Source organism: Tinamus guttatus, unplaced genomic scaffold (genome assembly GCF_059628265.1).
Source record: "Tinamus guttatus ecotype Peru unplaced genomic scaffold, ASM5962826v1 Tinamus_guttatus_pri_ptg000492l, whole genome shotgun sequence".
NCBI classification, from domain to species: Eukaryota; Metazoa; Chordata; class Aves; order Tinamiformes; family Tinamidae; genus Tinamus; species Tinamus guttatus.
Window position 1 is genome coordinate 3,734,806 of NW_028289026.1, and position 25,256 is coordinate 3,760,061.

The window sequence follows — 25,256 nt, forward strand, 5'->3', positions numbered from 1 at the left end:
GATTTGATGAAGCGTTCACCAAATCGTCATGTACTGTGCTGGTAGCGCTCCCTTCGTAACGGTCTTGGCTCAGACGAGCTGTGCTCTCCCACACGGCTCCGGGCTGTGAGGCGGCGACGAGCAGGGATCGTTCCCTGCGGGTGGGCGGATTGGGCTGCCCTGCCCTGCCCTGCCCTGCGTGCTCCGGATGTTCCTGGGATCTGAGCCTTGCCAGGCCGGGCGGATCCCGGAGCAGCGAGCGAGTCCTGACTTGTTTTCTGGAGTTACGGATTGAAGGCTGAAATCCAGGACCCGAATGCCTATGTATGATGTGAAGCATCCCCACCACCGCTTGTCCATATTTCACCGTAACTTTAAACCTGCTATTCAAGTTCTAGGTCACAAGCTTTAACACTTGCCTTATGATGAAGTATTTGCTGCTGCTGCTGTCTTCCACCCTGTGTGCTTTGTCCTAGCACCAGCTGGAGGAAAACTCTTGAGGAAGAGGTCAGCGGTCCAAGAAATCAGCTGCTGTTTTGAGGGAGCGGTGGACCTGCTCTGACCTTGAGCAGTTTTTGCTTTGCTTTTCAAGATGTGCATGAGACAGCCTCATCTTTGACTGGTGGGTTGAAACGCAGTTCTTGGGTGAGGACGGTTGTGTCTCGGTGCGTCCCACCAAAGAAGGGCTGTGCCCTTGTTGCCACCTCCAGCACCACGAAGGGATTCTATTAATCTTGAACCTGATGCTGCTTTTTCTAGGCAAGTCTCATCTTTCAGCTGGGAACCAAGAGGAGATGGGGAGGCTTCACACACCACAGGCTCCCGTGGGATGCCTGGGGCCACTGGAGCTCCCTGTCACTCTGCTCCAGGCCACAAAGCTCTTGTGACACCCCCTGCCACCTCTACTGCGTTTTCTCCAACATCTGGCTCTCCGCTTCCCCCGGAGCTCCCGGTATCACCAGGCAGGTATCAGATTCAGCACCCAAGTTTTCATTTTCAGCTCAAGTTTCCTCTATTTCTGCTACATGGCAAGCTCTAAAACAGCAGAGCTGTGGCTTAATTTGTAACTAACTCAATCGTAATTTGTAATTGCTTATTTCTACCTCAAAAACCACTGGTAATTGTATAGCAGTGGGAGTCTGATGTTGACGTGCATTCTCTGCAACTATAGGACAACATTTCATTGCAGTCTATAGAGCATGCGCAGAGCCACTCAGTCTCCTGATAATATATCCAGTATCTGCCTTCTTATCTTGCCTAGAGTTAAGCTATCTTGCAAATGATACCTGGAAATAGCTCGTGCACATATGCATTATTTGCAAGCTCCACTTGGGGCACTTAGACTAAAGGTCTCTTGTTTTAATTTGACCCCACTGCTACTACCCAGCACTACGATACAGAGCCTACACGAGAGCCAGGCCCTGCTGCAGGTGTCACACAGAGCCGCTGTCACCAGGGCAGTTGGAGCCCGTACCTGCAAGGCACTGCTCACACTGCAGCGCTAGCAGTCATCAAACCAACCCGTGCCACGCGTTAACTCTCGCGCTGAGCTGGAACTACGTGCTGGGGAGCTGCACATCTTAAAAACACCCCAATCCTCTGCTTGTGGGAGCAACATACCTTTAGGAAGGGCTGTCTAGATTGAAATTGATTGTTTTATACTCAGATGAGCATTGGGAAGAACTTACTTACCAAGTGCAAAGAGCAAGCGCAGTAGTGAAAGATTTGAAAGAGACTAGCACCCAGAAATGAGGGTATATCTGTTTTAACCTAGTGTGTGTCATCAGCTTTGGAAGTCTGTGTGATTCAGCTAGTCAGCTGCTTGATGTTTCAAAATCTAGAAGAGAATTTGTCCCATTTGCAACCATGACATCTAGGGAGAGCCTGGACAGAAGGGAGGCTTGCACTGGGGACATATATATGTATATATATATATATATATATATATATATACACATACACATATATATAAGGGGAGAGGAGTCTCTGGAGTTTATTCAAGTTACACATTCCTCCTTTCTCCAGGAAGGTGTTTCAAATGCCTTCTTACTATAGAAGCTCCATAAGTGTGAGCATCCCTTGGGAAGAGCCAGGTGTGAGTCTTACATGTGAGCTCACCTGAAGACAGCTAATGAGCTTTCCCATGCCTGGCAAACTAATTAAGCAATGGATAATGATGGTGAGAGAACACACTGTTTTCCCAGGTGCCAAACTGGGAGAAAAAAGCACTTCAGGTATCAGATCTGCCACGCCAGGAGTAAGACCTGATGTAAACAGAGAATCGCATTGGAAATTCACTGCTAGTAATTTGCCCTAAACTTGCATCGAGGGTAGGGGAGCCAGTTACCCCGGCGTGGAAGTGGCGGCTCCGCTGGGCTTGGCGGGACAGCAGGGCACGAGGAGAGTGACCGGAGCTGCCGCCCGCGCTGCCCCGCGGCAACCAGCACAGCCCAGCGTGGCGGCTCTTACTGGCATTTTGCTAACCTTGTGCTTAAGGAGAGTGAAAACACACGTCCCTTTGGCACGGATCCCAGTCCCCCCAGCTTTGCTCTTTTTCCTTTGCCCTTTGCCTGTCTTCAGTGGCCTCGTGACGCTCGCGCTCAGGAGGGGATGTGAGGGACTTCGGGGCCTTCCAGGTTTTTGGTCACCCTTTAATGCAGCTCTTGTGGACTAGCTGCATCAGCTCTGCTGCGAGGGAGAGCAGCAGGAATCTTGCAGAAGGAGGTGTTTGTGTGCAAACACTGATGTTGTTTCCTCTCCAAGTGGGAGGTGGTTGTAGGTGGAAAATGCTCAAGCCCAGGCAGGCAGGAGCAGACAGGCCTTGGACCATACCATCTTCCGGGCTCCTTTCCAAACCAGGCTTCTGGACTTTGCTCTTCTTCCAACTACATTTCCTTTGGGTTCATGTATTGTCCCTCAGGCTCCTGTCTACTCCTCTGCTGTCCCCAGCAACTGCTCTTTGTAACAACCACCTTGTGAGGGCTGGATCAGGCGATGCAAGTCACCAAGCTAGGGACAGTTGTATTTTGTTTCAAGGCTACCTCATTCATTCATAGAGGGTTAATAAGTGGGAAATAAGAAATAGGGGGGGAAAAATACACCATGCAAAGTGCAAACTGCAGGCAAGGCCAGTTCTTATGTCCTATTACTGCACAGCACCCAGGTGCAGCCCTAAGCATCCTCACTTACGCGCGGGAGGGCGAGGTGCCCGTCTGCCTCTTCCAGGGCCTGGTGCTCTTGTATTCTGCAGCGCTCGTGCTGCTTCGTTCAGCAGTGATGCTCGTGGAGCGCTGACCTTCGCTCCCCGACTCGAGAAGTGTTTGATTGTAGTGACACATTAACACCTCAGACCTACACGTACATAATGACAGATGCTCTGTTCGAGCAGCAACGCTATGATGTGGTATTGGTATGTGCTCCAAAGATGATTTAATCTGCACTGGGGCCGGAGCTGCACTATTTTGTGATAGAAATGGAAAAAGGGTTGCCAAGCACATTCTAGGACTGGAAGAGATCTGATCTGATGGCTGCTTCCTAAATTACTTTTAGAGTATTTAATTGCAAGATGAAAACAGAAAAATCTGAATATATTTGTTACATTTATCACTTTTTTTTGTTAAAATAAGACTACAATGTTTAATAACTGTTTATTTCCAAACAACCCTGACATGATTAGTATAAATATTTATGCCTTTAAATAGTGCATCATGACTTCCCAGCTATGGGTGTTTAATTCTTCCTCTGTTCCTTAGTAAGAATTTTCTCTTTGAGATCTCTATTACAGAGCCAGACACCTGTTTCTGCTGAAGATTCATTTCTAGTAATGGTTCTTTTAACAGGAAAACTGACATTTTTGAATCATAATCCTGACAAACAATCAGAGATCTTTACTTCCAGTTTAAACATTTATTTGTGATACAAAAGTCAAAACTTTCACAAATAGTTATTCAGAAGAACAACAACAAACTAAATGATCTATACATAAACAATTACATACAGCATTTATAATGTGCAGTACAAAATGTACAGTGTGTTTAGATGAGCTAGAAATTGCATAAGATGTCAAGATTTAAACAACTGTTATTTATATATAATAGTATTGATGGTTACGTTTGATATTGACAGTTGTAGGTATTGCCTCAAAACACACAGAAGATTCAAGTCTGAAGGGCAATATTTGCCCCATCTTCTGTCCCCACTTCTCTGATTTGGGCTTGGAAGAGAAACTTGGCCCTTTTCTGTACTCACAGAACAGTTCTGAATTCATCAAAAATGAAACTAGGCACATGTGCTTCAACAACCTAAAGAAAATAGAAAGCCACAATCAGGTATTTTATGCATTATTCATTCGTACATTTATTTATCCATCAAGACAGCACATGTCACCTCTCACATCACCTTGCCACTGTCAGGAATCACAGAACGGTCGAGGTTGGAAGGGACCTCTATAGACATCTAGTCCAACCCCCTGCTCCAGCAGGGACACCCAGAGCACGTGGCACAGGGTGGCATCCAGGCGGGTTTTGGAAGTTCTCCAGAGAAGGAGACTCCACAGCCTCTCTGGGCAGCCTGTTCCAGGGCTCTGTCACCCTCACAGGAAAGAAGTTCTTCCTCACATGGAGGTGGAGCTCGTCCTGTCTCTTGTCCTGTCACTGGCCACCACCAAGAAGAGTTTGGCCTCATCCCCCTTACGTTCTCCCCTCAGGTACTTACACATAAAATCTCCTCTCAGCCTTCTCTTCTCCAGACTAAACAGGTCCAGCTCACTTAGGACAAATGCTCCAGTCCCTTAATCATCTTTATGCCTCTACGCTGGACCCTCTCTAGAAGCTCCACATCCCTCTTGTCCTGGGGAGCCCAGACCTGCCCCCAATACTCCAGGTGCGGCCTCACCAGAGCTGAGCAGAGGGGCAGGGTCCCCTCTCTCCACCTGCTGGCAACATCCTCCTGCTGCAGCCAGGATCCCATTGGCCTTCTTGGCCGCGAGGGCACATTGCTGCCTCATGGTTAACTTGTCAACCAGGGCTCCCTAATCCTTCTCCATGGAGCTGCTTTCCAGCAGATCACCCCCTGATCTGCACTGGTGCCTGGGGTTATTCCTCCCAGGTGCAGGACCCTGCCCTTGTCCTTGTTGAACCTCATGAGGTTCCTCTCTGCCCAACTCTCCATCCTGTCAAGGTCCCTCTGAATGGCAGCAGAGTCCTCGGGAGTGTCGGCCACTCCTCCCAGTTTGGTGTCATCTGCAAACTTGCTGAGGGAGCACTCTGTGCCCTCATCCAAGTCATTGATGAACAAATTGAGCAGCACTGGGCCCAGTACTGACCCCTGGGGGACACCACTGGCCATTATTTAATTTTGCCATTATTCAAGTTTGCCGTTATTTAATTCTGTTACATCTCAAAACTCTTATTTTAGCTCCTTTCCACCACAAAGATTCTCACAAGGGACTTCTCTGAACATTAAATGGATCAGTCTGTTGCTTCAAATCAAAACAAAGTTGAAGTACTAGCAAAATTAATTTCCTGTAAGGATAATACGGCTGGTATTGCAATATTTACATGACATATGTGAGTAACACATGCTTTGTAGCTTGTGCAGGGTAAGAGAATTCAGTAGGGCCTATTCAGAGCAGGTAGCATTTTTCATCTGTCTCATTTTTGCAGTATTTTACAGAACACCTGAAAAGGGTGAATGCAGCTTTTGGGACATACTTAACTGCCCCATGGTTTGGACATTCATTTATACATGATGCCATGTCCCACAGCAGACAGATTTGAAACTTTTATGTAACTACTCAATAAGGTTAGGCCCTCTGAAAAAGTTCCAGAGAGAAAAGTACGTATTTCCAAGCAAAAAATAGCATCTATTATTAAGATGACCTGATTTAAGTCTCCTTTAGTGCTCAACCACATAGGAAACAAGATAAAAAAGCTTCTACACTGAGTAGTGTTTGGATTATCTGAAAAATAATAGTCCAGACAAGTACAAGCTAGTATATAAAATCATTTTATGAGTAGCTTCAATATCCGTTAACATCAAGTCAGGAAATACTGCAATGATTTTTAATTCTTTTTCAGGTAACGTCATTGGATTTATGGATAAGTTCAGTGGGGCCAGCACTCCTGGTGCTACATGCAGAAACATGGAATTATTTCTTACCTTTCTTGGCAACTTTGTATAACGAATATAGTCTTCCAGGAACATGAGGGCAGCCACCACATCAGCAGGCATCTCTGGTATCTTCTGGCTAAATAAAATAAAGTAAAATGGATAAAATTCTATGAAAATGCCTGAACTCCAATAATACTTCAATTAGGTACCAGGTGATCCTATTACAACAAGAAGAATATTTTTATCTTAGTCATTTTTTCAAACATATTTTACTAGAACAACATACTCAAGAAGGCAGTGATGGTTATACTGAAACCCCTACCCAGGAGTGGCATTTAGGGAAAGAAAGAAACACGGGTACCTTGTGCACTGCTCCATTGCTGAGCGAATAAACTGACCGATCAGAGCCAGAAACTGCTCTGTGTATCTGGAGTGAAACTGTTTCAGGAGGGTAAGGAGCCCAAGAACTAAAGGAAGCCAGTCAATCTGATCAGCTGGCCGTTTGCACACCACTCCTGCACAGAAAGAAAACAAAACCTATAATGTTGGTAAAACAGAATGTATCCCTTATACTGCAGAAAAATGCAGCAGCTCTATTTCTGCCACAGTAAATATCATCAAGCTATCCAATGAGATGAAATAAGATGAAATTATAAAGTCAAAAGTTGAGATTCTGTTTCCTACTCCATTGTAGGAGTCAGAAACTGCAAATCCTCTATATAGCTGATTTTAAATAGGTTTTCATAAGGTTTACAACGAGAGAACAAGAAGGAACAACAACTTATACAATACCTAAATTTTTGTTGTACTGAAGTTTGGGAAACTGGGAAATCAGAAATAGGAAGTTGACGGTGGGAAAATACGGGAGCCGTTTTGTTGTTATGTAGATCTGAGGAAGACAAAGAAGAGGAACACAGTTTTTCCACATATTAGCAATTTTTCCCTACTCACTTAGTAATCTGCAAAAAAGCAAAATGTGCCAAGCCCCAGAAGTGGAGCCTAACCTTATTGAGTGGATTGTGAATGCCAGCTGCTTCCAAATAGGCTGTGATCTCATAAAGAAGAGTGTTGTCTTCTTTAGGATAAGGCAGTGATGGATTCTGGTAATGTGCTTCGATGTCAGCTAATATTGCTCTAAAGGAATACAAATTAAGTACTTACTTATACTGCCCACAAATAAACCTGAAGCAATGCTGCAGGTCAGACTAATATTAAAGTCTCACACACACACAAAATTTGAGCTATTCACAAGCAAGAGTTAACCAACTTTTGGATTTTTTCTCTTTCAAAAATCAGACCTTACTTGTTTCAAAATCAGCACCAAACAGGGTCACTGTTCTTATCTCTTTCCCAGGCATGATCTCAATTCCAGGAACAACCAAATGCAATTAGAAAGCTGCACTGCCCCCTAACATGTTCATTCAAATTACTAGCTAGTCAAGTTATTTAACCCACGGTTTTATAGCGTTCCAATTCTAATACTACTACTACTAGTAATAATAATAATAATAATATCAATAATCAGACTCCACATTTTGCCCTAATTTAGATTTTAAAGATTGCCTAGTTGATCACAACAATTAACGTGGCATTGGTACAGGCAGTTCTTTTTGCTTCTTACTTATTGAGATTTTCCAAAGCAGCAGCCAAGTGTTTGGAGTCAAACCTGCAGGAATAGTTCAATTCATTGGTAATCTGCCGTCTTAAAAGCTGCATCTGACCAACCTGGTGAAACAAACAAACCAAACAGGGGTGGGGAGTTACACTGAAGACAACAGGAGAACAGGGAAGTCAAACTAAGGAAAACTATTATAAATAATTACAATGTCCAGTCATACAGATTACCTTAAATCCTCATTGCCCCTTAAAGCCTTTGTAGGGCTGTCCAACCTAAGTACACACACTGGAGGTTGACTCTGCTCTCTCATTTAATTAGAGAGCTTTGATTACGACTGCAATTAGAACTGAGAGACCCCAACTGTACAGGCAAAGGAGAGGTCACAGGGCCCAGGTTTCTCCCACAGTTAAAGGGAATGATCCAGGTAGTGTGAAAAGGACACTAAAGTAGTCACAGATACAAAATGCCAGCGCAAACAGTTTATTACAGCTCAGAAAGTACCTCAGAAATAACAATTTTTAGATCCCCACAAAGATCTGTGACTGAGCTACAACAAACCTTTCCCACTGAGACAGGAACCTACTTAGTTACTTTACTCAAAAAAATCACCAAAATAGTTTCAATCTAGAAAGTTTTGGTACACATGAAACGATAAATCCCCCTCTTCTTGAATGTACCAAAAAGTGAATAGTTACCCAACTAGCAAAGATTCTTGTTCCAAATTCTTCACAAAAATACTAGTGTAATTTGGAAATACTAACTCAAAAGGAGAGAGTCACTTAGGAGATACAACCTATGGCATGGAAGCTGTGCTTTTACAGCCAGACCCCACCATGGGGTGCGTCTCGTGTTATCCCGTGTCCAAACCAAACCTTACTGTGCATTAGGGTGATGCAGGTGGTGGGATGTCTTTTTTTTTTTTTAATTAAAATAAGCCCCTTGTCTTCCTCTATTCCTACAGTAAATGACTAAAAAAAAACAAAAACAAAAAACTACCTTACAATTTCTTACGATTTTCTAAAAATACAGGAGGTAAAATAAAAAGTGTTTTAGAACATTTTAAAAGTATTTAAAAGGAAAAGAACCATCTGCAGCTTGGCCTAGACTAAGGATGCGGTAGATGCGAAACTGCCATTTGTAGGCATTTTCACTACCTATGCATTTGATGGTGTAACACATTCATAACTTGTGATGTTGCGGGATGGAGATGGAGATGGGGAAGAGCAGGGAGCAGGAAGGGGACAGGAACTCCTTGGAAAATGCAGGTAAAAATGCTCCTCTCCTCTTCCCTCCCTCCAGACCTCAGGGTCAGCAGTGGCAGGAAGCAGTAATGACAGGAGACCCCAGAGAGGTTCGTTGCAGTCAACTTCCCCCTTCCTTTCCTAATCTTGCCCTCTTCAATAATACAGAGACACCTCCACAGCATTTTGGAAAACTTCAGCTATGAAAAACCATTGGACATTTAGGTGATTTGAAAGGTTGAGGAAGATAAAGACGTGTTCATGGGACAGTTTGGTTAAACATTTAACTTCTTAGTCTAACTTGTGTGTGAACGAGGCAAGTCCAGCACATGCTGAGCACTAGTTCAGTCTACACAGAAAGTCTGAGCTCTAAAGCTTCACCTCATTTTAGGAAAGCTAAAGGATTTTACACACAGACCCCAGTGCAAAGTACTTTGTGGATTTTAATCTGGATTAAGAGTCATGTACACAAAGAAAGCTTGGGAGTTCTCACATATCCAGGCATGTTGGGTTTCTAACACCAAATTCTACACCAAAATAATACAAAACTGTAAAATTCACAGATAAAGATCCTGGGGTAGATTCTGTGTCTCGCTGAGTCATACAAACATACCTTCATTATGGAGTCTAAATAGGCTGTCCATACCTTCTGAGTCTTTGCAATTGCTGTAGAATAAACTTTGTTTGAATTTGCTGAGAAAAGAAGGACAAGAAGTTTAGAAAAAAAGGAAATGAAAAGAAAACAAAAAAGAGAGAAATAAATAAAGTGCACTAAGACAACAGTCAGCTTGCATCTTAAACACTTACCTATAATTCCTTTGAGAGGACTGACAGCATTCATAAGAGCTTTTAAGGTATCCTGTACTGTCCTGTCTCGTAATATATTTTTCTGAAACATGCTGAGGAAATTCTAAACAAAAGAAAGGAATCATAAATTCTCACACATGGCTGTTACGCCATCAGGATTAATCAAAGCATGTATGTGTTCAATAGTTTTTTCTTGTTAGAGAAGGAATATTTCCACAGTTACAGAGCAGTTAAACCTCCTGTTTTTCCAGATCACACTATTCAGCATTATGAGACCTGCGGATCCACCTCACCAATATGTTAAGCCCCTGTAGCCAGCTGTTTCTTCAGTAATTAAGGAAAAACAGCCATCTTCATCAACACCTACATTATTATTTCTTTTTATATTTCTAACTGGAATAGGTCATATTCAGTCTGCTTTAAATTTAAGAAAAATCAAAAAGCTGTTTCATGCAGACAACCCCCTCAGCCAAGCAAAACTAACAAACAAAACAATTCTTTGTATATATCTAGACTAAAGAAGGGAAGTGCATAACTTACAGAAAACATACAGTTTAGAAAGGCATTCTCCATGAACTGTGTCTAATGCTAACATGTAACCTATGGTGGTTAGCACCACTTATTCCAGATTAACAACTTTAATTGTATCTGTAACTGGTATTTTACTTTTGAGCTCCAATTCACATTTTTCTAAAGCTTTGGCTTTGTAAGATTATTATTAAAAAGCCTTCCAACCACAACAAGATACTTAGTTTCACCTGCCATTTCAGAAGTTAACAGAACTTTCATTCCACTGGAACAAGTTACTAAGAAATAAAAGGGCAGAAAAGGAAGCCCAGAGATTACCTGCAGCTCCTTCACAATCATGAAGCAGAGCAGCCTGTCTAGACCATTGAGACCAAAGGTACCTAAAGTATCTTGGATCTCTGAGAAGAGACGACTGCTGGTTACCTCCTGATGTGTTTTGGTATCATACCAGGTGTTCATTTGGTCAATGTAACATGTGAATCTGAAGAAAAAATAAACAAATTATATATTTTAGAGTGAGCTGCAGAGTGTTTCTGTGATGATGCAAGTAATGAGTTAATTTACTCTGAAGGACACTAGAAAGACTCTGTAAAGACACTCCATTTTCTGCAAGGATTCTGTCACTCTCCCCTCATTCATCTCTAGCTCTCTGCTTTGCTTCCTAAACCAAAATGACAAATTTCTAAACTAATACTTAAAATGTTCAGGACTGTTTGAGTAAATTCTGTTTTAGCTAAAGAAGGCAGCCTTTATTTGACAGCCAAGGAAAAACTATTTGCCTAGAATTAGTATATTTGCTTATTATATAGTGGAATTGGACCAATACAATGCATAGAGCTATAACACAGCTTGTGGTATATAGGACTTACTTTGGATCTGTGATCCTCAGGATTTCTCTACAAAGCCGACCAATAAATGTTACAGATTCATCCACAGGTGTGAATTTTGGTATAGGAATATGAGTAGACTGGTATATGCTTTGCCAGTCTTGAATCTGAAAAGTAAAACAGTAATTTGCAATGTTATCATTACATATATTTTTAATTTGCTTTAGAAATTCAATTTCTTTTCTTTTAAAGTGGTAAATGCTATAGAACAATGCAGTAAACTGTATGCAGCAAAACACTATAAAAACAGAATAAAACGAAAAGAAGAAATAATTTTAAGACAAAGGGCAAGCATAATATAAAGACAACAACCTAAATTCCTGGTGAGAATTCCACCTGCTACTTTCTGCAAGAGAACTATCTGCCATTTTTTAGCTAAATTAGAGATCTATTCACTCCCTTGCTTGTGAATTGTAAGATGGTGACCAAAAAGAGCAGATTACTATGGCAGTCTTTATAAGGCTGCATTTGATAACTGGCCACAGACAGGAGAACTGCTATGATTCAATAGTTATTTTCTGTCTTCTGCAGGAAGGAAAATAATACTGCCTGTTTATGGAAAATATTAAAATACTCTGTGGCTTTTCACTTTGCTTGTATGCAACTAATACAGTGGGGATGCTGAAATCATTTCCTAGAAGGTGGTCATGGATGTCCTTTTGCAGTCAAGTCTTACTTTAGTTGAAACCATATACATGTTGTTAATGCATGATGTTCTATCAGTCACTCTGCATCCAAATTTAAACAGACAAATATTGAGACATTTATTAACATTTTTAGCCATTCCTGTTTTAACTAGCACCTTTGTTCTTAGGAAGTTATTGCACTCCTGTTCGACATTGTAGTTAATAATACGAGAAACTTCTTCTTGCCAAATTTTTAAACCATATATGTTGACATAATCCTGGATATATTCAAATGATCGGTGGAACCCGTCCATTGTAGCTGCCATTTCTTTCAATTTGGGCATCAGTTCGCTTGGCTAAAGGGAAAAAAGGAAATTGGAAAGATGAAAATTGAACTCTGTATAGGCAGAATCTAAAAAAATTATGCAAGGCTTCTAAATGTCTTTCCAGGATTTTATAATGCTGCAGGCAGAACTGAAAAGGTTGTTTCATATCTCAAGATTTTTTTTCCTCCTGATTTTAATTTTAGGCTTCTGTAGTACTACTGATTGATCTAGGGAAGCGACAGGAACAAAACAGCAGTCATATTCTTTATTCTATCTTTTCCATTCTATGTCCTTCATGTGCCTTAGATACATAATCTCTTGTCATCAGTCATCACAGACAAAGATAGCATCATGAAGTCAGAATTCACATGGCAGTTGGGAATAGAATAGAAACAGGTTTTTGGATTTCATCTCTCCTTGCCAATTTATGAACTCATTTTAACATGAAACAAAGCATTTCAAATAACCTTTAAGAAGTTCAAAAATATACTTTATCTACAAAAAGGAAGCGTGTAAAAATAATCTTCTAACGGACAGTATATTAAAAGAGGTTCCATCAAAACTGAGACACGTAAAAAATAATATAAAAAGTAGCTCTAACTCACCTTGGCTCTGGGATTAAAGATAAGTCCCCTGTGAAGAGCTAGAGCTACTCGTTTTACTAGCTCCTTCCTTATTCCATCCTCCAGTAATTGTTTTGGATCCACCTAAGAAATATGTTTTTTCTGAAAGTCAGAAAGCTACCAAAAATATCTAAAAATTTCATTTGTACCAAGAAAGATATTAAGTACTTATCATGTAATAGGAAAGCAGTGCCAAAACATACATTTCTCTACCAGTAGCTGACCAAAAGAAGTATTTAAATATTTCTGATAGACAACAGAGTTATTCTTTTAAGTTAAATGGAAAAGACTGGAATTGCACTTCCCATTTTCAAAAATTGTTAATAGTCTGTTGAGAAGGTACTACAATTATACACTACTTAGTGCATATTGGTTTTGTTTGTTTGCTCAGTTTGCTCTTTCAGAGTCTCAAATGCATCTTAATGTAGGAAAAGCAGCCTTTGCCAATGGAGGAAACAGCTGTTCAGGAAACCTTGCAAGCATTTTCCCAATTTCCAAAATGTGTCATCGAAAACTGATAAACCTATGTACAATGAGAACTGTGTGTTCTTGGCATCCAAATAAAAAATGTATTATTTAAAGATGCAAAGTCAGGCATCCCAGTTTGAAAATTTGGAGGCCAATTTATTTCTAATTGTCCTTTTATCTTTCCTCAAGGTCCTGGCTAATTTGGAAATACCTATCCTAGAGTGCTAATTGCTACCAAGTGATTTTTTCCTAATGGTAAAATGGAACATTACCTTGATGATACCAACTAAAGTAGTTTTCATCATGAGGATACCTTCAGTGAAAATTGAAATTGCGTGGGTTAACTTGGCCACCTTTAAGAGGAACAGAGGATACAAATGATTGAAGTGATTCACACAGAAGTGAATACACAGATAATCGCTCTAAAAACATAATAAATATTTTAACAGAGCTAGCTTCCTACTTTAATAATTCACACTGATAGAGCTTCAATTTCTCATCTAATTCAAGTACTACTTCAAGTACTATATATACACACACATATGTATCTATATGTATATATATAGTATTAGATCAAGATAGGAGTGTTCCCAGCAAGAAAGAAGAGGTACCTTCAAGTGGCTTTGCCCAGGTTATGTGAGAAAGGATCTCTGTTTTATGACTGGATATAAATGTCAATTGGTCCCTGTGGGATGGGTCTGCTGCCTCTTTCCATGGATTTAGTACAGTAACATTCACTCGTTTTAAACTGTAAGGTGAGCATCCGTATGCTCAGAGGACAGCCAAACTAATTAATCTTTTGCCTTTATGATATTCAAAGACAGAATAGAGATGCTGCAGTTCAAACTTAAAATTTCACAGAAAATCTAAGTGAAAAACCTTTGTGTGAGTACTTTCCTTCTCCCTTAAAACACGAAACAAAAGAAACACCTTCCCCCAAAACCACCATCAATTCCACTTCTCGCTCCATCCCTGCCCACACAAAAAATAAGCCTTTTTGCAATATTTAACACGTCAGTCAAGCTCATACTCAGGCCTGAATGACAGCTTAATGGGAATCCACAACATCCACATAAAGCTCCATAAATAAGTCACTTTGCCAAAAACTGCTGAAAAAAAGGATCACATGTAATAAGTACCTGGAGACCTAACGTGTATATTCTTTGAACATGTATTGGTTTTACTCATACTTTTGCTCACCAACTTCTAATAAAAAGAAAGCCAAATAATTTTAATGTTTTTTCGTATTTCCAAACTGATAGTAAGACAAAAATCCACACAGCAATAACAGCTTTTCGAGCTGATCAGATCAGCATGTCTCCAGCTCCTGTTCACCTTTGAGGGTCTGCTGGAAACTTAACAGTGCTGGCTCACATCGCCTGTGACCACCTTCTTCTATTGCAACAAGTATTCTCAATGTGAGGGCTTCTTTTTTTTTTCTCCTACCTAAACTAACTGAAAACATTTACCCTCATTTACAAATATATTTATGTTTTCTATTATACTTTTCTTTCCATTCCTCCCTGTACCACCAGTCAAATCTAATTTAGTCAATAAGTCCAGCTTTGCTGTTAAAGTGCAAATTCTATGGAGCTGTATCTACTTAAACTTGGCTGATGTTGGCCACCTATAAGGCATGCTTTTTGAGAATTCCCTACTTTAACTGCACCTCATATCGTGGTCCAAGCTGAGCATAATCTCGTAGCTTGTCCTTATCAAGGCGAGTAGGCACTTCAATAATATCGTGAGTCTGAAGCTTTATAATTTTGAGAAGAGAGGTAAACATGCTCTCTGGAATTATCTGCAGGACCTTTGCAGAAAAGAGATGACACAGACACAGTCAGTACATTCTTAGATACGTTGAAAAAGAATCTTAAACTGAGGATAAGCAATTAAAGAACAACACAAATATGTCTGTTCACATGCCTACCTTTCTTACATAGGAAACCAACTCGCCAGAATAGTACTGTGACACGCTGAGAAGATCAGGGCTGTTTGCTTGGTTGATACGGAGAAGTGGCAAGTCAAGAGCAGAAGCAAGCTGGTAATGAAGTGAATAAAGCTGGTGAATATTTAAATTCACATGTCTGTGTTTCTAATCTCTTACACGCCTGAACTCTCTTGGTCAGACCTCAAACTGCAATTCCTCCTAAAGGAGGGATTCTTCATACAGGGAAATATTACAACAGCAGGTTGCTGACTGAGTAGAGAAACAAACAATCAAAAAAAACCCAGAAGGCTCTTTTGTTAAAAAGCCCCAAACCCAACCTGTAACACTACATTCTTCTTGGGCACAGTCTCTGAACTTATCAGTCGCAGGAAAGATTTTTCTTGTAATTTCTGCTTTCAGGCTCCCTCATATGCCATTTTCAATTCTTATTTCTAGAGAAAAAGTGCATCTTCCCATGTTACGATAGATGAAGTGCATATACAGCATTATCCTTGGATTCCAATGTCAGCCATCTCTGACATGGAGAATCCCACCTAAGCACCGATATCTCCAGCAAGTAACTGTAACGGATAGAAGCTGGATGATGAGACTAATTTGACTAAAAGCAATGATACGACTGGTTGCACAGAGTAACATGCATAACTCAGTTTTATTTTCTTTAAAACTATTTCCATTAATTTGTTACACCCCTAAAGAAATGCAGATGCAGAAAAACATTAGTAAAAAAATCTGAATCATATGCAACTTTACAGACTTCAAGTCTATCTAACAACAGCCTTAGTTGACTTGCAGTGTTAAAGTACATTCATTTTTATTTTCACCCTTACCTTTAGAAAGGTGGCTCTGAGTTTAGTTACCATAGATGGATTGACTCTTATGCTTTCCTGCATAATAGATGTAAAGCTGAAGAAGGAAACAAGACAGAAGTCAGCGCCTTCGCTGGAACTCTGACTTTCAGATACTAAAATAATATGTCAATAGCACTGGAAATAACCAAAAAATGGCACAGCAGATGAGTGAAATTACACTAAGGAAGAATTTGGACTGAAGAGCTACAGGTCATGGAAAATCATATGATAAAGGCGAAAATGGTTGAAAGGAGAGTGAGCGCATCATGCACAGTAACACCCAAGTTAATGAATCAGCAGCTTAGCAAATCCCACCATGCAAAGGAGTTTTGCCAGTTTTAGTTTGTTGTTGAAACAGGATCTCCAACGTTTTAGAGAACTTAAAATTAGGATCAGGTAGACAGTAAAATGTCAACAGTATCACACAGTCTGCAACTAGCAATGTGCCAAAGATGGCTCTTAATTCTTATTCGAACTGTTAAGAGTTGAATTCAGTGAGCAGCTCACAGAATAAGACTTTATGACCATTTATAAATGGGAGAATTTCCAGTATTAATTCACGCATTTTATCTCCTAAACTCAGAGGAGAAACCTCCTGGTAATATACCTGTCAATTAATTGCCAAGCATAAGACAAATCACCAACTATCTGCATGGTGATCAAGACTTCTTCTTTAATGTTGATAGTTCGGATCATCTGATGAAGAAATTTGCGCGTGTCAGCCAAAAATTGGCAAACCTGAAGGTTAGATTCCAGCTGGTGAAATTCCTGCACCTAGATTTAGCAGAATAAATAGAGTGAAAAAAAAGCCCCTTTTATCTTTAAATCTTTAAAGAGCAAAACACAATCAGAAAGCTGATGTATATATTTTTTTAATATAGTAAGGCACTGAAATATCCTGGCCTGTTTGAGAGATGCATTAAGTAAGAAATTTCACAAAATTAGTCCCAAAGGAAAACCATACTGAGTTTTTATACCCTGGAAATTAGAGAGAAAAAAAACAAAAACAAAACATGCCAGTATATTTTACTTTCCCTGCCAAATTACAAATGAATTTTCGTTTCAGAATTTCTAATAAAATGATGACTAATACTGCACAATTATGTTTAATACTGAATTTATTGCTTCAAAGAAACCCTAATAATTCATATCTGCAGGTGACAGTTTTTTTCATGCTTTAACCTTCATTTTACAATGAAAAGATCTATAAGCAAGTCTTGGTGGCTTTATATATAACATTGCAAAACAGGTCCGAATTTGTCATTTGTTTAGGTCTGAAGATCTTTGCTATTCATCTTTTTGAAGTCAGCACACGCGTATCAAATACTATTTTTCAAAGATATTCGCCTATTTATCTCAAAATTTCTTTGCCTTACCTCTTCCAGTGCCTGTATTAGCTGCACAGTTTTTCTCCCTGCTGCAGTGGAATCATCGTAGTTTAGGGACATTATTTGCTTGGAGATTTCTCTGAACCAAGCCTGAAGATTTTCTATTTAAGAAAGGTTTAATCAAATCCTTGCACAGATAATAAGCAGCAAAAGCATAAGGAAATTGTTGGTTAATAACAGCAAAAAATATTCATTCCTAAATATATATGAGATCATTTAAGGAGTCTTCATCTTGTTTTTACATTTCTACATTTGACCAGGTGGCAAACACTTAAGCAAGAGTAACACACAACACTAAGAAAGCCCTTCTCAATTAACAAAGACAAGAGGCAGTATGAAACCTACAACAAATAACAATAATGCCCATATAACAAAAATAATAACAAAATAATAACAAAATAATAACAAAAATATTTAAATATTTAAATAAAAATATTTAAAAATATAGACAATCAAACATTAAATACTTAACCATGTGTGCTTAGCTTACAATGCCTAACAAAAGAGCATGTAAACGACATCTATGACATTTTTCTTATTACCATTTAATCTATTTTATTTAAATATTTATATAATTTATTTATTTATTTATATAATTTATACTCACATTATTATTTTATCTATTTTCCCTAACAGCGTAGAAAAAAAAAACATAAAATTGTTTTACTTCACAAGGGTTTATTTCTTATTACCATTTTTCTCCACTCTGGTAAGAGGCTTAACTCCTGAGAAGACATCAGCAAGCTCGGTCATCCTTTCAGACCCTTCTTTTTTATAGTTTTCCCATTTCGTTTGTTTTTCTGACAGCATCTGCTTGAACATCTTTTGGAAAAAAAAATGATTTAGACTAGCAAGACAGCATACAATAATATATAAATAAAATAACATATTGACCAGATTGAACTTAAATTGAGTACTAAATACTTGGGAGATTTTGCCGGAATTTTAAGTACAAAATTAACAGCATTGAAAAATATAGCTAGTGGGATGGACATGTACTGACATAAATTAATAGAATGTTATAATACAAGACATATATCACTGATTTTTGGTCAGTTACAGAAATATCCTATGGTATTTTAGCTGAGAGAGCCTAGAAGGCTGCTCTAATGTTGACTTGTACTTTGCATAGTCATCTTAGCCTATGCACAGGGAAAACCAGTTCAACAAGGGTACCTGTACTTGAAGTCAAACCTACTCTTACCCTTTTAACCAGATCAGTCGAAATGGGAGTTGTTTTCAAAACTCAGAATTAACAAAACCAAAAAGTCATTCTTTACATTAGTGGAGTGAGCAGTACGTGTGCTACTGCTACTCAATTCTTCAGCCCTGTTCTGCAGTTCAAGTAAGAACATTGATGGCAGCAGTGACACGTTACCTCTTTTAAAATGAATTCAAACTGAGCTGTGTCCAGTAGCAGCTGGAAAAGGATCTTGGGATTGTACCTTGAATCTGTTAGAATTTGCTCCTTTATCTGGCGGAGACGTTTGTTATTTGGGTCACAAGCTGAAAGAGGAAGGACAAGATTTATCTACGGTTACAGAATTTAGCTAAGCTGCTAATATTTATATGAATATTAAGAGTAGCATGCATACTGTTCCAGATTAGGATTCTAGGAGACTCTTAGCAAAACAAAGCCTCAGAAGCTACTGAAGTCAGCTCCTGTGGCTTCAACAGCAGCACCCCCTGGTCTTCACTCAGCACCTAACCCTGAGCTACTACTCTGCAATATCCCAGTGCCAAGTCCCACCTGTGTCTGCAGTGTGGAGCATCAGCCAGCGGATCGCCACGTTGCAGTCTCGCAGGCAATTCAGCAGCTTGGGAATGTTGTCCAGTACCAGCTCTTCCCTTAGGCACCCCTCTTTGAGGAACTGCTGCACTTGAGTGTGCACTCGCTCGGTGACTACGGCGTATCTGCTGGCCTTGGGATATGCAATATTACCATTAACAAAATCCATGTCTCAAAATGAAAACATCATCTACAACATGGGGCTTCCCATGTTGTAAAGGGCACCAACTCAAAAAATGCTTTAAAGAAAACAAACAGATATTCTCTGAAATCAGGTGCTTCTTCCAGATTATTCTTTAGACAGCCTAGAAGGCCCCTAACTATCTGGCTGAGTGTTGCACTCTCTAAATGTTCAACTTCTAAAGCTGTACTGTGGAAGTGCAAACACCATAGACAGCTAAGACAACCCAGGACTGCACAACACAGTGATGACTGTCAACAGGTACACAACCAAGCCAGGAGGAAGCAAGACAAGCCTTCCTGGGAGACCAGGCTTTGAAACCAGGGGTTTTTAACATGTATTCATATAAATAATATAAATAATAATTAATCGTATGCAAGGAAAAAGAGACTCATACATTAATGACAACACAATATACTCAAAATAGTTTGAGTCTAGCTGAAAATATTAAACTGCAGCTTACATACCTGCTCTTTCACATTTGAAAGATCTAGTGTGTAGTTGAGTGCAGTTTTGGCAGCTTTGTAGGGCTCCCATGCTTCTGCTAAATTTACAGCAATTCCCATGTAAATACTAATAACCTAAGATTGGAAGCAAAAATTTGTGTTTATATTTGTATTATTCCAACCTATATTTTTATAGCAGACTGTATTCTGACGGTATGAGTGCAGTTGATTTAAGCATTTAAGAGGATAATTAATATTTGCAAAGGATAGTTTTCTGTGCTGATCCAGAAGCTTTGACTCAGTTTGCTTCACTCCAGACAAAGTATAATGTCCCCAGAAAAGAATCTATTCTACTTTTAGAACATTACAGCAGGCTTTGCAGAAAATAAGCTAAATCATTTCAATAACATTAAATCCAGGGTGAAGTTTAAAAACAGAATTAATGTTTACCCAATTATCTGGAAAGTATTTATCCACTATCTCTCTCATTTTTGCTTGCTGAGTGTGAAGAATAGAAGGGTCAAAATAGAGTATGACATAGAGCATAGCAGCCTGAGTGGCCAGGGCAGTGCTGCGGTGTTCTGGTAAGGGATATGCAGAAACCTAGGAAGAGGAAAGAAAACAAAGCAAAATATAATGCAACAATCCCTTCCAAATATTATGGGGAACATTAAAAAGAACAGTACATAGATACCAAGAGGTTGTCTTACTTGTCACATAGGTAAGCTGGGCACGCTTACACATGCAACACATTCACCAGGTATGTGACTATCAGGCTTAACTTACATTCACATATCTTTGAATGTGAGACATTACATTCATATACCTGTGAACATAAGACACTATATTCACATACCTGTGAATGTGAGACATTGTAGTCACATATCTGTGAGTATAAGACATGTAACTGACCTGGTTATAAATGTCATCCGAGCGGAGGCGGCCAACAACCATGCTGATGAAGGTTTCACTTATGGGCACCCTGCTGAAGTAACTCTCGGGGTAGTTGGGAGGCCTCTTAGCTCCAGGCTGGCTCGAGTATCCAGTGCTCCGAAGCAACTTACAAATATCATCTAAATTGGAATCAGCAGATGATCGGGCTGCGCTGTTTTTTGAAAGGAACAAATATTAACCTGTGTGACCTGCCTACTTCCTTCTTTTGCTCCCCTTCTAACCCACCTTTCACTCCAAGAGAGTAATGAGATACTAAACTTATATGCTTACTCCAGGACTATAATTTTCATCATGTTACAGAAGGTTGCTGCTAAATGCCCATGCTGGATCCCAGGAAAGCATACAAAGCACAAACAAGCAGACACAAGGAAACTCTACTCGAGGACAAAAAAGTACCTTTGCATTCAGGAGAGGTACATTTGGGTCCCCCCCTACCCCTCCTTTTCCAAATGACCCTTCCTTCTTTATCCCTGTATTCCAGAGATAAGCAATCTTTTCTCGTTACACACTGGAAAGCCAGCAGCACAGGTACAGAGTGCCATCTTTTTCAGTTGGATTATAGGTGAAAAAGTTTGCACTGAAATTCTCAGAGACTCTCACTACCACAGAAGTCTTGTAATCTAGTGCAAATCAAGCACTCTACTAAAGTCTGACTTGCAATACATTTTCTGTCTAGATGCTCAAGACTTTTCAGAGATTTGAACCAACAATTGGGAACATGTAATACTTTCAGAGCTGACACTTGGAGCATTAAAGCTTCAGGTGAAAGTTCATTTGTCAATGAATTTCAAGTCTCTTATGATAGCATGAGAATTTAGGGCCTGAGTCTTTAGAGGCAGATCTGCAAAAACAACTAATGTAAGGATCTCTACTGACATTCAGACAGCTATACAGAATTATCAGAGTCTATCCATACGCTCTAGGCAGTCCAGAAAAGTGCCAATATCTCCATTTATCTTAACTGAAAAACTGAGTGCATTGAACGTACTGTGTGTTAGATCCTTTGAGCTTTGAGTTCTTCTGCATACCAATCCACATTACCTGTATCTGTAGTAGGAAACCAACATTCTTTCTCTGACCTCTCCTTCAATCTTCTGGTCAATGACCAAGAGCATGACTCCATACAGATAGAGGGCTTCACACTGTTGAGGAAAAAAACAGAAACAAAGAACAAAAAGCAAAAACCAGAAGGAAATCAAATCTGACAAACTAACACTATGGAATCTACTGTAAAACTAGTGTGAAAATGGCAGGTTGTTGATTTTTGAATTGAATTTGAATTTGGTAACTTGAGACCAGAAAAAATAAAATAGATGTCAAAAATATATCTAGAATTAAATTAGTTGGTTCATTTTCTACAATTACAAAACCACTGGGTACTTACTAGAAGCTGTTTTCCATCTTCATTAAGGAGGACAGTTTCTAATGTTTGCTGAATGTAAATGCCTTCATTGAGGTCATCTAAATATCTAGGAATTACATCAAAGGTCATTGACTATTTTCCTCTTAAATCATGCATTCTCATAACTCAACTGGCCAATTTTCACTCAAAGCAACAGACATGTCACAACGCTCCTCCAGTGCAAGCAGCAAAATGTTTTTCACACAACAAAAAACAGATGCTCTAATACGAAATGAGAGGCTGGAACTCAACCAGCTGGCAAATCCTCCTTCAATTTTACTAATGCTGTATATGGAAGACACTGAAGCATACTCTGTAACTTGGAGCAAAAAAATCATTTTCTTAACCTTAACATGGCAGGACACAGAAGAGAACAGAGAATTAGGAAAGAAAAATTTTTCTTTCTCTTTAAAATTTAGTAAAACCATTATATTTCAAAGTCATCTTCAATGAGAGCTACTAGAAATACCTTACATTTATCTTAACTGCAGTTTGAAAGTACAGCTATGAGAAAAATATTTCATCTTGATCAACTTAACTGTTTTCAGCTTATATATTAAGTTGGTATGCAACAGCAAGAGAAACAAAAACAGTGTCCAATCCAACAAGCCAGGTTTCACAGTGTATTAGAATATGATTCTACTGCAAACATTGGGTCTCTAAGTAAAAAGTTTCCAATCACCAAGATTAAACAGTATTGCAGTCTTTAAGAAACTCTGTGTATCAATAAAGAAATGTACCTGTTTAAATCTACAATGTATTTATGAACACTCTGAAAAGCTAGATAAAATCTTGTCAAAATTTCAATGTTGTTTTCACGAAATTCTTCATCTAAATCCAGCAATTCAGGTTTGGCTTCCAGTTTGCCTTCACATATCTCAGGCCCCTAAGAAAGAAAATTCATATTTAGAGACAATATTTGATTGTGTCTGAGGAAATCTTCATCAGGACACAGAACACACAAAACCACCAGTGTGTATGTAACGATAGAATTAACAATTATTACTAAAATGAGACATCTACAGTTTTCTAAGCTACCTTATGGCTAAACGGTGATCCCATAATGATGAATTTTACATTGCCACAATCTATAATGATTATAATATATTTTTGAATACGATAAGGTGTAATGATTTTGCCTCCAGACACAAATGAAAAGAATAGCTAGCACCTTGGGTAAAATCCTGGTGCATATGAAACCACCATGTACCTTAAAACAGGCTTTTTTTTTTTTTTTTGGAGGGGGGACAACTATCTCCTCTTTCTACATCTTTTTCCTTTACACATTTGATCTGGTTGATTCTCAAACAGAATCCATAATGTTGAGGCCTCCCAAAGAGCTGACAGTTTTGTACCCTCTCATACCTTTAAAATCCTTTCAAATAGTAGACCTATGTGAGACGTTTGACAAATTCTAGACCTAGCTCAGTGCTCGTCCCCCAGAATGACGCAGAAACCATGTAATTAACAGCTGTTTGGAAAAATGGGGGAAGAAGAAAAGCCTGACTTTCTGAAAGCAGTGGATAACTTTTAACCATTTGCTGCTGTGTACTCATCACCTTTCAGGCCTATCTCCAACAGTTAACTGAAAATATGACACTGTGATCCTAGCTTTAAAAGATTTTGTGAATGGGTACTCCATTAAAAATCACTTAAAATAGACAAATAGACTTGTAACAAAAATTCACATCTAAAGGCAACTGAGAAGTCACCTGTGCTCAGAATTTTCAGTCCCTCAAGTATTAAACATCTAAAATGCCTATAAAAAATCCACCAAAACAAAACCACATTGCACTAACAATAATGTCTTCTGTACTGTACAAGTTAGGTGGAGAAACCAAAATACATAGGCTGTGTAGTTCCCTGAAAATCATACCGGAGTCATAGAAGGAGGAAAAAAAAATGGGGGGGGACTGCAAGAACCTTAGTTCTGTGAGAAAAACGAAGGCTTTTCACGGACACTGCTCTGATTTGTTGATTTGGCACACATGGACACGGGCAGGGAACGAACAACCACCCTACTGTCAAAGCATAAAGCAGTGTTTATGGCCGCAAAGAAAAAGCTAAAGATAACCACAGGAAGACAGGCATGATGAGCCAAGGGAAAACAACCAAGCGCGTAGGATCCAAGCCTAAAGGTGAAAATCAAATTCTGAGTTTCTTCAGAAAATAATAATAATAATTAATAATGCCCAAATCCAATACTCAACCGCCATGTAGTCAGTATTCATTGAAACTCAAGGCCAGATGACTCATCAAACATTATTAAAGTTGTAGTGGGGCCTGCTTTTCTATGTCTGCATTTAAACCCACTCCACTACCCGCTCTAAACATGTGGGTAGTGGTTGTACTTCTACTCCTAGGGAGCTAAGCACATAATCTTCACCAGTGTGTTTCTAAAATAAATAAGACAAGGCCAAGAACGGTAAGTATATATAAATACAAAACATCCCACAGGGCACCGTTAGTACACAAACACACCCCAAAGAGCATCTCAGTCTGGTGAATTTTGGTAAATACTAAGCAAGCAGTCAATTTTAGTTAATTCTGATGAATGTTAGCACTGATTCCATGTTTCTGAGGAGATAAACTGAAATACCCTCAGGTTGTATCAGGGCAACAACATTTTGAAGAGAAGCGTCACAGCAGAAGAAAAGGATTTACCTTAAAATAACTGAAATCAAATATGATATCTCCATACTTCTGTTGATCGGCCTTGTCCTTTAGCCTGAAAACACCGGGGATAAATTCCGAGAGTCTTAAAAGTTCCGCAATGATGGCATTTCCACAGGAGACAATCCTAAGAATGGCCTGGCCACACAGATTATTTTCAGCTAGAAAATCAACCATTGTGGAGCCCAAGGGGACCAAGTAGCAACGGTCCTGCAGCCTCTTCTCAGGGTCAGTCCTTAGGTTTTGTGAAGAAAGTCTACCAAGAAAAGTGGCCGGTCCATTAATAGTACCTGTAAAAACAGAAATACCCATATTTTGAGTGTTTCATCATCACCTTTGATGATTCATTCTGTAGGGATTTAAGCACAGTTAAATCTTCCAATTTTTGAAATATAAATGCTCCACGTTTT

The 25,256-nt window shown here is 39.3% G+C and overlaps 1 protein-coding gene across 2 annotated transcripts; it reads right to left on the bottom strand.

Annotated features, from left to right (window-relative positions):
- Positions 1 to 3,865: 3,865 nt before the first annotated feature.
- On the bottom strand, positions 3,866 to 25,065 carry WASHC5 (WASH complex subunit 5). 2 transcript variants are annotated; one of them, XM_088533311.1, is made up of 28 exons: positions 24,838 to 25,065; positions 22,914 to 23,059; positions 22,156 to 22,240; positions 21,813 to 21,913; positions 20,730 to 20,922; positions 20,268 to 20,420; positions 19,839 to 19,952; positions 19,152 to 19,323; positions 18,780 to 18,907; positions 18,094 to 18,223; positions 17,390 to 17,502; positions 16,621 to 16,787; positions 15,993 to 16,068; positions 15,145 to 15,255; positions 14,884 to 15,024; positions 13,487 to 13,567; positions 12,729 to 12,830; positions 11,974 to 12,153; positions 11,154 to 11,278; positions 10,603 to 10,765; positions 9,757 to 9,859; positions 9,596 to 9,642; positions 7,712 to 7,815; positions 7,095 to 7,224; positions 6,883 to 6,979; positions 6,452 to 6,605; positions 6,139 to 6,226; positions 3,866 to 4,280 (listed from the first exon to the last, which is right to left on the bottom strand). In XM_088533311.1, the coding sequence occupies exons 1-28, from the start codon at positions 25,021 to 25,023 to the stop codon at positions 4,224 to 4,226; spliced, it is 3,447 nt and encodes a 1,148-aa protein (XP_088389437.1). In that variant the 5' UTR covers positions 25,024 to 25,065; the 3' UTR covers positions 3,866 to 4,223. The 2 variants fall into 2 exon arrangements, with proteins under 2 accessions (XP_088389437.1, XP_088389436.1); XM_088533310.1 differs by having other exon boundaries at positions 9,563 to 9,642.
- Positions 25,066 to 25,256: the final 191 nt, after the last annotated feature.

Excerpts from the sequence above, each read along its gene's own strand:
- WASHC5 (XM_088533310.1), bottom strand. The coding sequence starts at position 25,023 with ATGGTTGATTTTCTAGCTGAAAATAATCTGTGTGGCCAGGCCATTCTT. Across the intron at positions 10,766-11,153 it reads CTGAGGATCACAGATCCAAA|ATTCACATGTTACATTGACC; the intron begins GTAAGTCCTATA and ends TTTTTTCTTCAG. Across the intron at positions 6,980-7,094 it reads TTCACAATCCACTCAATAAG|ATCTACATAACAACAAAACG; the intron begins GTTAGGCTCCAC and ends TGTCTTCCTCAG.